Source organism: Acytostelium subglobosum, assembly GCF_000787575.1.
Source record: "Acytostelium subglobosum LB1 DNA, scaffold: scaffold18, whole genome shotgun sequence".
Classification (NCBI taxonomy): Eukaryota; Evosea; class Eumycetozoa; order Acytosteliales; family Acytosteliaceae; genus Acytostelium; species Acytostelium subglobosum.
Window position 1 is genome coordinate 396954 of NW_012236515.1, and position 14558 is coordinate 411511.

The 14558-nt window shown below is 45.0% G+C and overlaps 6 protein-coding genes across 6 annotated transcripts; 4 read left to right on the forward strand and 2 right to left on the reverse strand.

The window, feature by feature from the left end:
- Nucleotides 1–591: 591 nt before the first annotated feature.
- Nucleotides 592–2140, reverse strand: SAMD00019534_084720 (hypothetical protein; the record flags this gene model as incomplete). Its single annotated transcript, XM_012896363.1, has 2 exons — nucleotides 592–1129; nucleotides 1209–2140. The coding sequence occupies 2 exons, from the start codon at nucleotides 2138–2140 to the stop codon at nucleotides 592–594; spliced, it is 1470 nt and encodes a 489-aa protein (XP_012751817.1).
- Nucleotides 2141–2618: 478 nt separating this feature from the next.
- On the reverse strand, nucleotides 2619–4244 carry SAMD00019534_084730 (hypothetical protein; the record flags this gene model as incomplete). The annotated part of the gene is made up of 3 exons (XM_012896364.1): nucleotides 2619–2702; nucleotides 2832–3435; nucleotides 3526–4244. 3 exons carry the CDS (start codon nucleotides 4242–4244, stop codon nucleotides 2619–2621), a joined length of 1407 nt encoding a protein of 468 aa, XP_012751818.1.
- Nucleotides 4245–4655: 411 nt separating this feature from the next.
- SAMD00019534_084740 (hypothetical protein) lies at nucleotides 4656–4832 on the forward strand (the record flags this gene model as incomplete). The annotated part of the gene is made up of 1 exon (XM_012896365.1): nucleotides 4656–4832. A coding segment is annotated over one exon (177 nt), but the record flags the coding sequence as incomplete, so codon positions are not given.
- Nucleotides 4833–5229: 397 nt separating this feature from the next.
- SAMD00019534_084750 (hypothetical protein) lies at nucleotides 5230–10323 on the forward strand (the record flags this gene model as incomplete). The annotated part of the gene is made up of 10 exons (XM_012896366.1): nucleotides 5230–5252; nucleotides 5337–5424; nucleotides 5509–5667; nucleotides 5747–5818; nucleotides 5891–6058; nucleotides 6122–6352; nucleotides 6436–6511; nucleotides 6606–6899; nucleotides 6978–10204; nucleotides 10276–10323. The coding sequence occupies 10 exons, from the start codon at nucleotides 5230–5232 to the stop codon at nucleotides 10321–10323; spliced, it is 4386 nt and encodes a 1461-aa protein (XP_012751820.1).
- Nucleotides 10324–10640: 317 nt separating this feature from the next.
- SAMD00019534_084760 (hypothetical protein) lies at nucleotides 10641–11980 on the forward strand (the record flags this gene model as incomplete). Its single annotated transcript, XM_012896367.1, has 2 exons — nucleotides 10641–11694; nucleotides 11769–11980. 2 exons carry the CDS (start codon nucleotides 10641–10643, stop codon nucleotides 11978–11980), a joined length of 1266 nt encoding a protein of 421 aa, XP_012751821.1.
- Nucleotides 11981–12758: 778 nt separating this feature from the next.
- Nucleotides 12759–14558, forward strand: SAMD00019534_084770 (hypothetical protein; the record flags this gene model as incomplete). The annotated part of the gene is made up of 4 exons (XM_012896368.1): nucleotides 12759–12806; nucleotides 12884–13666; nucleotides 13723–14406; nucleotides 14469–14558. Coding segments are annotated over 4 exons (1605 nt in total), but the record flags the coding sequence as incomplete, so codon positions are not given.

Below are 14558 nucleotides of genomic sequence, written 5' to 3' on the forward strand. Positions count from 1 at the left end.
TAACCTTAAGTGGAGGTGTGTGTGTATGATGACGATGATCAATAACACTTATAAGTTATAACTATGGTGTGCAGAAAGAGAGAAGATTGAGGCAATGATCATCATAAATGTGTGTATAGTACCTGTCTGTCTGTGATCTTGTAATAATTATTCTTCTAATGAATGTTGCTGTGTAATTCAGAGTATTGTTCCAGGCCTATTCCATTTATCAGTGAAGTGTATGTATGTTTAAATGTATTGATTGATTTGATTTGATTGATTGATTGTGCGAGTGATATATATATATATTATATGTATTAACTGGACATGTGTTTGATACAATCATTCAAACACAATCAACTGCATATTATTGTGTGTCACCAATCAACAACAACAATACATTAATTTCATTTTATGTTTATTAATAACGTCAAGATCGATCTTTCAAGTTAAAGTCTCAATGTGGGTGGATCGGATCGTACCCCAACCCGACTCATCACCAGTTGTGTAATAAATCTTGAAAAAGACCCAATTTGGACTTCAATCAATCAAACATTGTTTTAGATGGGGGAGGATGTCATGACGTCCAGACCAGACATTGAACTTGTATTATTATACAATGGAATTGCCCATTCGTACATAGGGGCCGCCGCCAACCATGATCGAGTTGAATATGCGTGATGGTAGTCCACTGTAGGCGCACAGTGGGAAAACTAGGACCATGAGGAAGATGACCAGCATGATCAGACCGAGATGTGTGCTGCCCTGGGGACCATCAGTGTCGACGTTTGTGATTCTGAAGCGATCGCCAATCGAGCCATTGTAGCGAAGATACGTCACCTCGAGTGTCAGTGGCGATGCTTTCACCTTGGTGTAGCCGGCCGAGTTCTCGCGGTGCGCAGTCCAGTCGGGACGCGGCAGCCATGGGTCTTGGTCGGCGCCGCCAGTGCCCGCCAGCAGATGGACTGTGCCCATGTCACTCGTATACTCGTCGGGCAGGTCGTTCAAAGGCTTGCCATCGTACGCTGGATAACTCCTCTCATAACAATGATCGTGTCCAGAGATCACCAAGTTGACCTTGTACTCCTTGAGCAAGTGTTCGATCGCTGATCTAAAGTTGACATCGCCACCTCCATGTCCAGTTGATGAGCTATGATTGATTGAATGATCGTGAGGGGTTAGTTGAACCTGCGCCTTGGCTAGAACATGTGCCCATGATGTCATCTTACCTGTACATTGGACTGTGAGCTCCGACGATTAGCCATGGGAACTTGTGTCTGTTGTTTTGAACATGCTCCAACTGCTGCACCAACCACTTGTATTGAATGCTTTGCTCGTCGTATGGATCGTAGGACGAGAGCATGATGATGAATGCATGTGAATACTCGATGGTGTAGAACAGGTGGTAGTTGGTCTTGGTCTCCATCAAGCCCGTCTCCTCATTGAGACGCAGTGACGTTGTTGGCGAGGGGTATGCAAGGGGCATATGATACCTGTTGTAGTATGCGTTGATTGCACCTGGCTTGACGTCCCAGTTGCCCGGGATCACCATGTAGGGGAACTGCGAAGCGACGGGCTCGACCAAGTTGCCAAACGTGTCCCATACTGATTCATTGAGTCCATACGAGAGATCGCCAGCGTGCAACACGAGCGACACGTCTGTCTCCTGGGCCAGAGAGGCCATCACCGGAATGACGTTGCCATACGTGCCGCAGTCGGCCAGCGCCACAAACGTCACAGAGTGGTCGCGACCAGGTGCCGTCTGAAACTGTCGCCACGAGCTCCAGTTCTGCAGGTTCGAGCTGTTGCGCAGCACTTCGCCGCCGACGCTATAGCAGTACTTGGTGTTGGGCGTCAGCGAGTTGAGGCGCACCGAGTGCAGGTAGCCGCTGTATGGATAGTATGTCGTCGTTGTGCCAATGCTGACGATGATCGTCTTGTCGCCGGCCAGCTTGTCGAGGCTGTTGCTGCCACTGTCTACACATGCGCCAGCATAATAGTACACGGTGGACTTCTTTATGACACCATTTGTGATCCAAGATATTAGCATATCGTCAGAGTTCTCTGTCAGTGCCAAGTTGATCTGTCGCGGTGTTAGATCCTCCGCCAACGTAGTCGAATCCTCCAAAGTAGTAGATGACAATGTCTGTTGTATCAGCATAAATAACACAAATAATTGAAGTACTATAGGTCGACCATTCCTACTACTACTCAGCAATGATCTATTGATTCTAGTCATTATCATCATTGATTGAGTTGTTTGTTCTGTCTGTGTATATGTCCAACTAACTTGATTGATTGAGTGAGTGAGTGAGTGATTGAATGAATGAGTAAGAGTATGTATTACAAGATTGATTGTATTAGAATAAGTATATATATTAAAACATTTTGTTGCATTAAATGAATGAATGAGGCATTTTAGAAGTGTTTCGTCAACCACGTCACGAACGAACTTCTTCAAAGATGACTCATTCAATCAAAGTAGTTTACAACCATGGCATGTTGTTAATACTAATAATAAGACAAAGAAGTACAAAGGGAGTTATTCAAATAACATAACAATTTATGTGATCGATCGAGGACTCGCTTTGCTTGAAAGATGATCCAGTGAAGGGCACGTGACAGACTGACAGAATGACCTACCACTTGGTTCTCAAAGCGGTGGTCATGACAGAGTCAGAGAATGCTGTGTAGGGTGGGTACTTAACTGGGAGATCGAGTATCTATGTAGCATGGGGACAGAATAGAAGGGGATGGTAGAGGGTGTTGGCGTCACTTATCCTAACAAATCGCAAGACGATCAATCAATCAATCATGAGAGAGTATGATGAACATAAAGAGATGGTACTTACCTGCATGGAGGATGATCGGACACAGGCCTTCTTGTGAGTGAATAGGTCGAATGTAAGCTTTCCATGGTAGGCACCAATGCCACTGTGACCAACTCCACCGAATGGGAGGTAGGGCGAGGTGAAGTGAAGCAGTGCCTCGTTGGCGAGGGCTGCACCAGACTGTGTGTTGTTGAACACGTAGTCCTGGGTGGTCTTGCTCGATGAGTACAGCATCAGTGTGAGGGCATGTGGCTTGGAGCGCACAAACTGGACGACCTCGCTCATGTTCTCATAAGTGAGTATTGGCAACAATGGACCAAACACCTCCTCTTGCATCAGTGGTGAGTTGAGGTCGGGGTCCACCATGAATGTTGGCGAGACGAAGCGATCCTCAATGTCGACCTGGCCACCAATGACAACCTTGCCGTGTGCCATCAATTTGGACACACGCTCGGCATGGAACTTGTTGATCAATCTGCTGTAGAATGGGCTCTTCTGGACGTCGTCGCCAAAGAACTCATGAATAAAGTGCTTGACAAGCTCCAAGAACTCGTCCAGCTGTGACTTGTGAATGAACAAATAGTCTGGTGCGACACATGACTGTCCAGAGTTGTAGCTCTTGCTCCTGTTGGTCGTGTAGTATGTTTGAATGATTGATTGATTAGTGGGGATGGTTCCAGCGACTCGGCGATTTGGTCACCAACTTGACACTTACCAAACGATCTTCTTGGCGGCAAGCTTGAGGTTGCATTCTTTGTCTATGATACATGGGTTCTTGCCTCCGAGCTCGAGGGTGACGGGTGTGAGGTGCTTGGCGGCAGCTTGGTAGACGATGCGACCAATCTCAACGCCACCTGTGAAGAAGATGTGATCCCATTGCATCTGCAGCAGAGCCTGTGCGACAGCAACATCGCCAAAGTCAATGGCAATGCACTCGCGGTCCAAGTACTTCTCGACGAGTCCATGCAGCAGTGTGCTGACATTGAGTGAGTGTGGCGACAGCTTGATGAAAGCGCAGTTACCAGCGGCGACGGCACCAATCAGGGGGATGACGGCGAGGTTGACGGGATAGTTCCAGGGCGACATGATCAGCACGACACCCAGCGGCTCCTTGATGATCTGCGACGAGGAGGGCTGGAGACGCACGGGTGTGTAGACCTTCTTGGTCTTGGTCCACTTCTCGAGGTTTGAAATGGCCAGATCACACTCGCTCAGCACCAAGTTGATCTCGGACAGCGACGACTCGGACTCGCACTTGCCCAAGTCCTTCTTGAGAGCCTGACAGATATCCGATTGATTCTCTGCAATCATCTTCTTGATGGCTTTAAGTTGAGTGTAACGCCACTCAAGTGGGCGTGTCTTGTTGGCAAGGAATGCAGTCCTCAGTGCCATTCCAATTCTTTCAACATTTGGGCTTGACATTATTGGTTGCATTTATATGTTGTTATTATATATATATGTATGTATTATCTGTATGTATCTGTATGTATCTGGTACGTTAACAAACAAACAATGTACATTGTACGTGTATATATCTAAACATATATATTCATTTCCGAGTCATTGACATTGACATTGAATCGAAATACGTTGCCTATTTTGGATTCATGCCCAGTCGGTATCTCAAACACAAAGATCTCCCCACACTCCACACGAACCAGCCGAACACACACACTATGGAATCTCCATCATGATGATCATAGTGGTGTTTATACATTCAATCAATCCCATGATCAATGACTCACTCACTCACTCATTCAATTATAACTATGTCTAGAGATATATCTCTATCTTTAGTTATAACATCATCATCAAATATCAATAATCTTTGATATTCAAGGCTAGCCTCACTCACTCTCACACACACGATTAATTCTAGAACATCTCTCGCAACCCTCGATATTGAGATGTAACCAACCAACTTCATTCTCATGCCTCTCACTCTCACTCATCAATCAATCATTCATCAATCATTCAATCAAACATGTACTACTTGTAAACGATTCTTTGTTTGTTTTTTTGTAAATTGAGTGATTGACTTCGCTCACTAGGTGGGTTTGCAAAAAAAAAGGACACTCCGATTTCAGCTCCACGAGTTTGCAAAATGAAAGGGCATCCACCAAAGCAAGGTCCACTTAAATCAAATCAAATCATATCAAGGTTGAACATTATCATATCTATTCCAAAGATATATATTTATATCAAGTAATAACAAATGTTAAAACAACATAAACAACATCAACAACATCATTCATTACTTTTAATTTTAATATTATTGTCTTGTATAATTGGTATTAAATCAGTAGTAATCAATGAGTTTCTGCAATCAAAGCCAATCACTGTTGGATATAATTGTATTCAAGTCTCTCTCACACCTCCTCCTCAATCAGTGATCAGTTCGAAGGACTTCCAGATAAGAATGTTCTTTGACAAAGACGGAATGTAAGTTCACTCTCTCCATCATCCCATCACTCATTCAATCAATCAATCACTCACTTTATTCCGTTCAATCGATCAAACAAACAGATTGATTGCAACCTATCCAATCATATCAACCAACACAGAGACACTGCTCAACTATTCAAGGACTGTGAATGGTGGATTTCCAAATGTCGTATGTACTATTAATCCATCCATCAATATATATATGATGATGTAATGAATGACTAACACATCTCTCTCAATCACTCAAACAAAGTACATGATTGATATTTATACCAACAAGACTGTCTCGCCAACTGGAATACTAGTCATAGATGATCACACAATCCAGTACATCTTTGCCCAACTTCCAATATCGGACAAGTTGGTCTTTGCATTCAAAGACGTCTTCCAATGGGGTGGACACTTTGTTAACGTAGGTACAGACCATCCATCCATCCATCACTAGTCTGATACACTAACTGACTCTGACCAACAAATCATCATATAACTAGCCTCAATACGCAGCTGTGTACTCTACCACGGCCAACCCTCCGGCGCCCAACACACTACCATCGAACAAGATGGTAAGTCTGTGTCCACTTACCGATCAAAGATGGATGGGAGGTAACCTATCTGTGCCGCCATCAGTATCCCAGCTGACCCAGTTGGTTGCCAAGCCATGCCACTCATCAATTCCAATCTGTAAGGCCGATGACATCATGTACAACGAGTTGCAACTTGATGTGAGCTTGGCCAAAGGCAACATATCAATCCAATTCGATGAGTATGTCTTTGCTGGCCAGAAGTATCATACCTACCTATCTGTAAGTAACCTGTGGTCATTAGTACGTACACATCACATCTGATACTGACTCGTGACCACATAGATATTGATAGAGGCATTGGGTACAATAATAGACTTTCCGTTGACCTTGGGTGACCAGCAGTATCAGTTCATTGCAGAGGGCCAGGCTGATCAGTTCTACAATATCTACTCGACTGCTGTCGATCAGATGATCGAAACTGTCAAGACCAGCTCCATGAACTCATTTATCACTCAATTCCAACAAGGAAAATTCACCAATGTCACTGTTGGTAATGGAACTGCCGTACTTCCAGTAAGTAGTGATCAATGATCGGCTGATGGAGGGTTGGGGAGGGACAGGACAGGAGAGGACTAACAATACACATGTTATTGTAGGCTAACTTTGATTGGACTGGATACATGTCTAATCCATACGATGAGAAGTTCATATTCTACTCTAAACTTGGAGGAAGTAAGTCATGGATCACTCGCTCACTCAACTCAATCATCCTCACTCACTCACTCAATCAATCAATATCTTCAATCAATGAATCATATATATATAGGTATCACTATATTGTGCACGAAAGGTACTTTCTTTAATTTGTATCCAGCAAGGGGAGTTTATTGTCCAACTGGATCGACTAGGAACTCTGGTTATCTAGCCTCAACACACCACACGTTAAGAAATGGACCTGTTATGAACAAGTACAACCTAAATTCAGTTGTGCCAGTTGTCACAAGGTGGTTCAGAATCACCATGCTTGGAAAGTCCTACACTTTCTCCACCACTCAGCTTAGCCTCACCGATGAAAATCTCAACATTAACTTCAAGTTCAACAATGATGCCTACAACTGGAGTATGTATTACAATTGAATGAATGAGGCTGGAATCATTCCATCCCATGGACAGCACTCACTAACTCATACCATCTAAGACTTGCAAGGATACTCAATGCTACATCCAAAGGATGGAGGACCAGTGACTGGAGCGATATTCGTTCCGGACAATGTGTTTGGTCCCGGATTGAATCAACTCGGAATGACCCAGGACAGCTTCTTTGCCCAACCGAACTTCTGCTCCCAGCTACCTGGGGCGGGAATGGACCACCAACTCGGCAAGTACGCCAACCAAGGTGATTCATTCATCAACAACTACATGTCATCAATGTGGTCGCAGTGTGATGGTACCCTGGATGACGGCACGTACCGCACCAAGGTGATTCCTGGGGGCAAGCTGTCCTGTGAAGTGATTCGCGACATTGGTACTGCTGTGTTCCAATTCCGACAAGGTGCCATTCCCAACTTCCAGCCCAGTGTTGGCCAGCCCACCAACAATCGCACCAGCAGCACCAGCACCACTGATGGATGCGACGGAGTGTTCATTGTGGATGTCTGCAACAATGGTAACCTATCCGGACAGATCTTCATGGATATAACATGCAACAGCCAGCCAGATGAGGTCTACATCGATAATATCAACAGGTTCCAGAATGTGATGCCAGGTCAGTGTCTGCCATTCACTGCAAGAGTGGTGTACAAGGAGTATCCCGCCAAGCCCTTGGTGTGTCGAGTCGACCTGTCAATCAACAAACAACTCCTCTGGACAGACAAGGGCATGGCATCGTCAGCCAACTTTAGTATCCCAATGTTTCCAACATGCCACAAAGTCAATCCTTGTCTGAACGTGGTCGGCCAGCCCAAACTTGACACGGTCCAACCTGTGCCCTCTCAGTTTGTACAGGTTGATCGCTTCCTCTACACTACCTACCTCGATGTCGTCATGAACAACAATGGCCAGTTGGGAGGTAACTTCTCAGTCAACATCACATGCGCGACAGAGGGTTCTTTTGGCAATGTCATTATCGTTGATGGCCACTTCCAACAGATCACATACATTGACGCAATGAGCATGGCTACACAACGATTCACACTGATGGTCGAGGCATCGCCCAACCCCAACACATACATGGTGTGCAAGATGATCTCAGCCGTGTACAACCCAAGCAAGTGTTGGTCCCTTGTCGACTCGGACACTCGTACATACAGTATCCGCATGGCCATCCCCTCGGACCCCTGTATCAAGTACCAGAACCAGCCAACAATCATCAAGTCTCTGAAGATCTGGTGGGAGAGCGTACTTGCCAATGTCAACTTTTACCTCGGCCTCATCTCATCGGGCTGGGAGAAGGTGTCTTCACCACCCGCCACACTTCCCCAGCCTTTTGCTCGTGAGCAGTTTGACCCTTCAATCAATGACAAGGCACATATTGTTTCGTCTGGCCAGCTCTACAAGACGACAGTAACAACGGACCTACCATTGAATGGAGGCACTGAGGTTGGTACATTCAAAGTCAGAATCACATGTGATACTCAGTACATCGTTGTCAACGACACACAAGTAGTCGAAGCTAGGCCTGGTTCCGGCTCTGTTCAAACAGATGTGTACTCCTACGCTACCAATTTAAAACATCCTAATGCGGTGTGCCGTGTCGATATCCAAGTGCTTAATCCCAACACTTGTTGGTTAAGCGTTGGACTTTCCTACAACCAGTCAGTCCAGGTCTATCCTCCGTACGACTCATGTGAGGGCGCATCATTCTCGCCCAGCTTCCCACTCGCCCCACCCACGACCTTAGTTGAACAAACAAAGAACAGCGTAGACATTGATGGCACGGTTAGGTTTGCAGTCTCATCTGTGCCAGCGAATGTTGGATACAACAATGGTCACCTGGAGTCTACACTCACATGTAGTAGCAACCTGACTGTTGTGAGCAACATCTTCACATCATCTTGCAACATTGCACCCAACTCAACATGTCTGGTACAGTTTGAAGTTGTCGTCAATGCATCATATGCAGCAGCGCTATCATTGGTCCAGCCCATTACATGTACATTGATGGTACACTACCTCAACCCTTTTGGGGACCAATGCCTGTACACCACCTCGCCCTTGGGTCTCGCTCAGACCATCGCAATCCTGCTACCTATGCTCACACTTTGTCCAGCGCCAAACAACATCAAGGTCACCTCAGCCAGCTCGATCACAGTGGACCAATGGATGACGTCCAGTTCATTCCAGAATGTGACCGTCTCGCATTCACTTAAAGTCGTCAATAGCGAGGCAAAGTCCGGTAATGCCCGAGTGGTATCAGCCATCATTCCTGAGGGTGTGGCACTCGTGGTTGACTGGGCCGCCTCAATTACCCAGTGTTACATCCACTCGTATTCATCATGCCAGATGTCGATTGTGTTCTCTTCCAACACGAGTGGACATCTGGCCGCACAAACCAACGTAACGTTCAATGTGGAGGTGGACTTTGATGGCGAGACATGTATCTCGACCAACACTGGCCAGCCCTTGCCCACGACCATCACCGTCAGTTTACCAGCCGATCAGTGCAAGCTCGTCAATCAACCATCCATGTTCGTCACCACCGAGACAATAGAGTCCAACCCAAACTACTACTTTGTGAACGATAAATTGTTCCAACTGGACGAAACAAAGTGGACCATCGCATCGAATCAAACTGGCAACGCGAAGTATAAGTACTCCAAGCTCGTTTCAGGAAGCGTTTGGAATCGTGGTAAAGTTGGAGGATACCTCACATTGTCCACTCGATCAGAGGACAACCCTTCAGGTGGCACGTTCTACATTGATGGCAACGGCCACACCAATGGCACCATCTGGTTGAAGGAGGACCAACCCTACTACTTCACGTTCATCCTCTACACTGACGACCCATACCAAGCTGTGAAGTTTAGTTTCTACATTGTAGCCAGGTTCAACATGGAGCCTTGCTTCTCTCCGTTTGGCACAGTGTACCAACAGAAGGTCCCAGTGAACTTTGATTACCTTCTTCGAGTGGACAACACCGCGGCGATGAACAAACGCGGCAATGACATCCTCCTCCCACTTATTATCGCGCTTGCCATTGTATTGGCAACATCATTGTTGTTGCTGGCATACCGCCTACGACAGATTGGTGCCAAGCGTATCAAGAAGATGATTAAGAACCCTGGAGCGGCAGTGGAGAGCATGTTGGCAGAGGTCATTGGCGTGGCGGCGGTACCGCCACCGGTGGAGGCAGCTGCACTGGAAGGTGGTAGTGGTCTTGGAGAATTCAAATGTCATTGCTCCGCCGTACTACAAAAGACATGTCCCGTATGCAATGAAAAGTATTGCATAAATTGCTTCCCAATGCTTAATGATGGCAAGTGGAAATATCTATATAGACCATGCCATCCAGCCAACCTCTACCGCGATACCTACCACCTTCGTGACAAGCATCCAGAGGTCATTGACCAAGCTCGAGATTCATTGTTTCCCAAGAGGGAAGAAGAATTTAAAATAGCTAATGCTATGAGAATACAACAACAACAAGAATAGTAAATAAATACGATCATGTTGACTGTTTGGCAGCAGTGTACTACATACATTAACAACATCATAAGTACTCTACTCTCTATCTATTCTTGTGTGAATGAATGATTGAGTGAATGAATGAATGAGTGAAACGAAGTTTCAGGGCTTCTAAACTACACAACACCAAGTTGTTGAGGTTCAAACTTTCAAAGAAGATAGAGATAACTAAAGAAGGATGAGTGAAGATACTAAGAAAGAGATAGTTGTTAATGATGTTGTTGATGCAATATCAAAGACGAACAACAGCAACAAAGACGACGACGACGACAATAATAATGCCAAAGAAGAGACAACATCACAAACTTTGACTAAAGATGATGGTCATGTTGACAATGGAAATGACAATGACAATGACAAGAGTAGTGGCAGTCTAGATGATCTGGAATCTCAACTTGTCTCACTCACTGTTGTCACTCAGACTACGATTGCTGCTGATGCTGCTGCTGCCCCTGCTACAACAACAACATCAACGACGTCAACCACAACGACAACAGACGAAAAGAAGAAAGATGATGACAAGGTTATAGATAAAGTTAAGATTGAGGATAAGGATAATGATAAAGATAAGGATAAGGGTTATACAATTATACCTGCATCACAGAGAGCTGATGGCACTTGGAGAAAAGAGATACGTGTTCGAGCTGGATACGTGCCGCCAGAGGAGGCCGTCAAGTATGTTGCTCCACACAAGAGAACAACACCAGTGTCATCACCAATGAAGAATCAACAACAACAACAACAAGTCAGTCCGACACAATCACAATCCCAGACATTGACTGGGGACACAACAAACACCTCAATCTATTCACCTGCGCCACGAACAGAGAGGACCAGTGGCAACAGAAATGAATATGATGATTATCAAGACGATGATGAAGTGTACAGAAAACCAATCAGAGATCAAGACAATTGGAGCAGTAATAGTAATAATAGTAGCAGTAGTCCAAGAGGTGGCAGTTATGGAGGATCTCCACGTGGTGGAGGTGGTCGCGGAGGGGGTTATAGAGGTGGATATGGATATGGTGGCGATAACACAGTGGTGGTCGAGATTATAATCAAGGTTCACAGTCACAATCATACAGAGGAGATGGCAATGGAGGCAGGCCAAGAGGAGGCTATCCCAGTGGTGACACACGAGATACACGAGACACCAGAGATACAAGAGACACTCGTGACTACTACAATCAAAGTTCACAAACTCAATCATACGGAGGTGAAAGCAAACCAAGGTATAGCAGTGGCAGTGGAAGAGATTACACTTACAACGATAGGTACTCTGATGGTCAAAACAACAACAACGAAGATGATGATTATAGAACATCACCACAGAGATACAACAACTATGGCAACAACTATAACAGTGGCGGTGGTCGTGGAGGAGGAGGAGGTCGCGGTGGCGGCGGACGAGGTGGAGGTGGAGGTGGTCGCGGCAGGGACAACTCATCATCACCAGGTGGACCCAAGAAAGAGTTGAGTTGGACCAATGACAAGTTCCACGAGATGTACAATAATTGAAATAACACTATATCTATGGTATTTTACAATACCATGCCATGACATGAACATCAACAAGCATGCATGCAGTTCATCATCTTCGTCTTGCCCTCAAGATCGACCTTTGGCGCTTCGCGTTTCAGATTGAAATTATTTGAAAACAAATACAAAGCTCTTGAAATATCTGTTGAATGTTTGAATGGGTGGATGTGAGGAGCTGCGAACCAACACTCACTCGACCTTATCCATCATTGTCTGTAACACACAGATACAAAGAGATATATATATATATAAATATACTACTCATATAAATAATACTTTATAACATATATATATAATACACCTGAATTCAAGAACAGGTGTAAATGATGGATGCTTCAGGTGCAACGATGACAGATCAACCGTCAAATACAAATAATACTGGACCATCATTGACATCTTCAACTACTTGGACAAAGACACAAAGATCACAACCTGCATTGTCAACATCAGCAACATCTATACCAACTGGTACAGTAACAACAACAAATCCAAATCTAATAAGTGAGGTATGTTTGAGTTGATTGAGATTGATTGATTGAATGAGATTGATTGAGTTACTCACTTATACAACGTTCAGAATCATTATGAAGGATGGTTACAGAAGAAGGGAGAAAAGGGATTTATACATACATGGAAGAAGAGATACTTTGTTGTCAATGTTGACAGTGTAAAGTATTATACAGATGCCTCAAAGTCAGAGTATCGAGGCAATGTGCTCTGGGAGCATGTCGTCACAATACAGCCTACAACTGTCAGCATGACCAGTTCAAATCCAGGAGACAGCCGATACTTTGAGATAACAACAGTACGTCCACTCATTCATACATTCAATCAATCAATGTCCACTCACTCACTTACTCAATCACAATCGATCAAATATAGAACCGAAATAGAGTATACTTCTTGTTTGCCGATGATGTAACATTCTGCGCAAATTGGATAAGAGTATTGAGATCGGTCAAGGATGCTTATGTCGAGAGGAAGCGCGGCCTCGCCCCCATTCAATCACCGCCGACATCACCAAAGATACAACCTACAGCAGCCACAGTTGTACTCAACTATTATAACAACAACAATGCTGGCAACAACAGCGTCAATGAGAGGAGTAGCGTTGGTAGCAACAGCAGTAGCGGCAGCCAGAACTATAGTAGTCGCGGCCCACATGGTAGCTCCTTTGACGACTCGAATCAGTCACACGCGCACACACAATTCCTGCGATCGAGCAGAGACTCGTCGTCGTCCGATCATCACCCTCTCAATCAGTCACTCAACCAGTCTGCCCAGCACGTCCAGGCCGTGCAGGCCTTTTCACATTATGATGCGCTGGGCACGCCGATTCATTGCCTGGCACCAGTCGACTACTCAATGTACATTCCACCACGTCCAGAGGGTGCGCTGAGGTCACTCGATGCCGACACTGTCAAGTCGTTCATCCCGTCAGAGGGCAGAGACCTGGAGATATATTACCGGGCTACCACCACACTGGCCAGCATACTGACTAGCAAGCAGTCTGATGGCGAGCATCACCTCCTCTCCACATACTTCATCCTGGCCACACTTCATTGGGACAATCAACAGACTCAGCCCTTGTTACCATTCGTGTCCAGTTATGACAGCGACATCATCTATCCCTACTTTATGTACACTATTCACTTACTTAGAACTGTATGTACCATCGATGATTGATTGAATGATTGATTGGATACTAACAATAACCTTAGGAGATATTGAACAAATGGTCAACTGATGGTACAAAGTACGTTGCACAGATTGATGAAGTTGTTAGACAGAAGCGAGTTGGATACTTGACGATGATGGATAATGAGGATCGCCAGACATTCTTGAATAGGAACTTGGTACTACTGGACTATGTGGTCAGACATTCAATCACTGGCAGAGGACAACCACGTATAGAGGACGCGTTACTCATGCTCATTGATCGATGCCTTGAATGCTACGAAGCATTGCCATCAATCAAACATACAGCATTCCTATTGAATGAGATTGAATCACATTCAAGCAATGCCGAGCTATCAAGTGAGACCAAGTCATTGCTGCGATCATTCATTCACTCTTACCTATTGTATCAGAAACTTCACCTTGAGAACAAGAGTAACGGCATGGAGCAGTTCATGACGTCCTTCTCTCAGTCACTGGATGTCGTTGGCCAGTCATTTGCCGCGATCATCCAACAACATCCATCTCTTACGCCCTATGCAACGAGCATCCAACGAACAATGGTCAAGATATTCCATCTATGGAGCAGAGACTTGCCTCTCTGTGAAATCAACAGCCACCYTTCGAGACAACAGTATATCGAAACTACAAAGTCTTTGTTTAGAATATTACACAGCACAGACCAGAACGCCTTTGGCCAACTTGCCAGTTCAATCAACGATGTAAAGGTATTAGTCAATCAATCAGTCAATCATTCGTTATCATACTAACAATCATCAATCCAATCTAGGAATCACTATTCAAGGTAATCGAACAGGATGTTGGAGAGTTTGATATTAGTAGAGTGAACACTAGCGTGTTGGATTCATTGTCAGAGGCT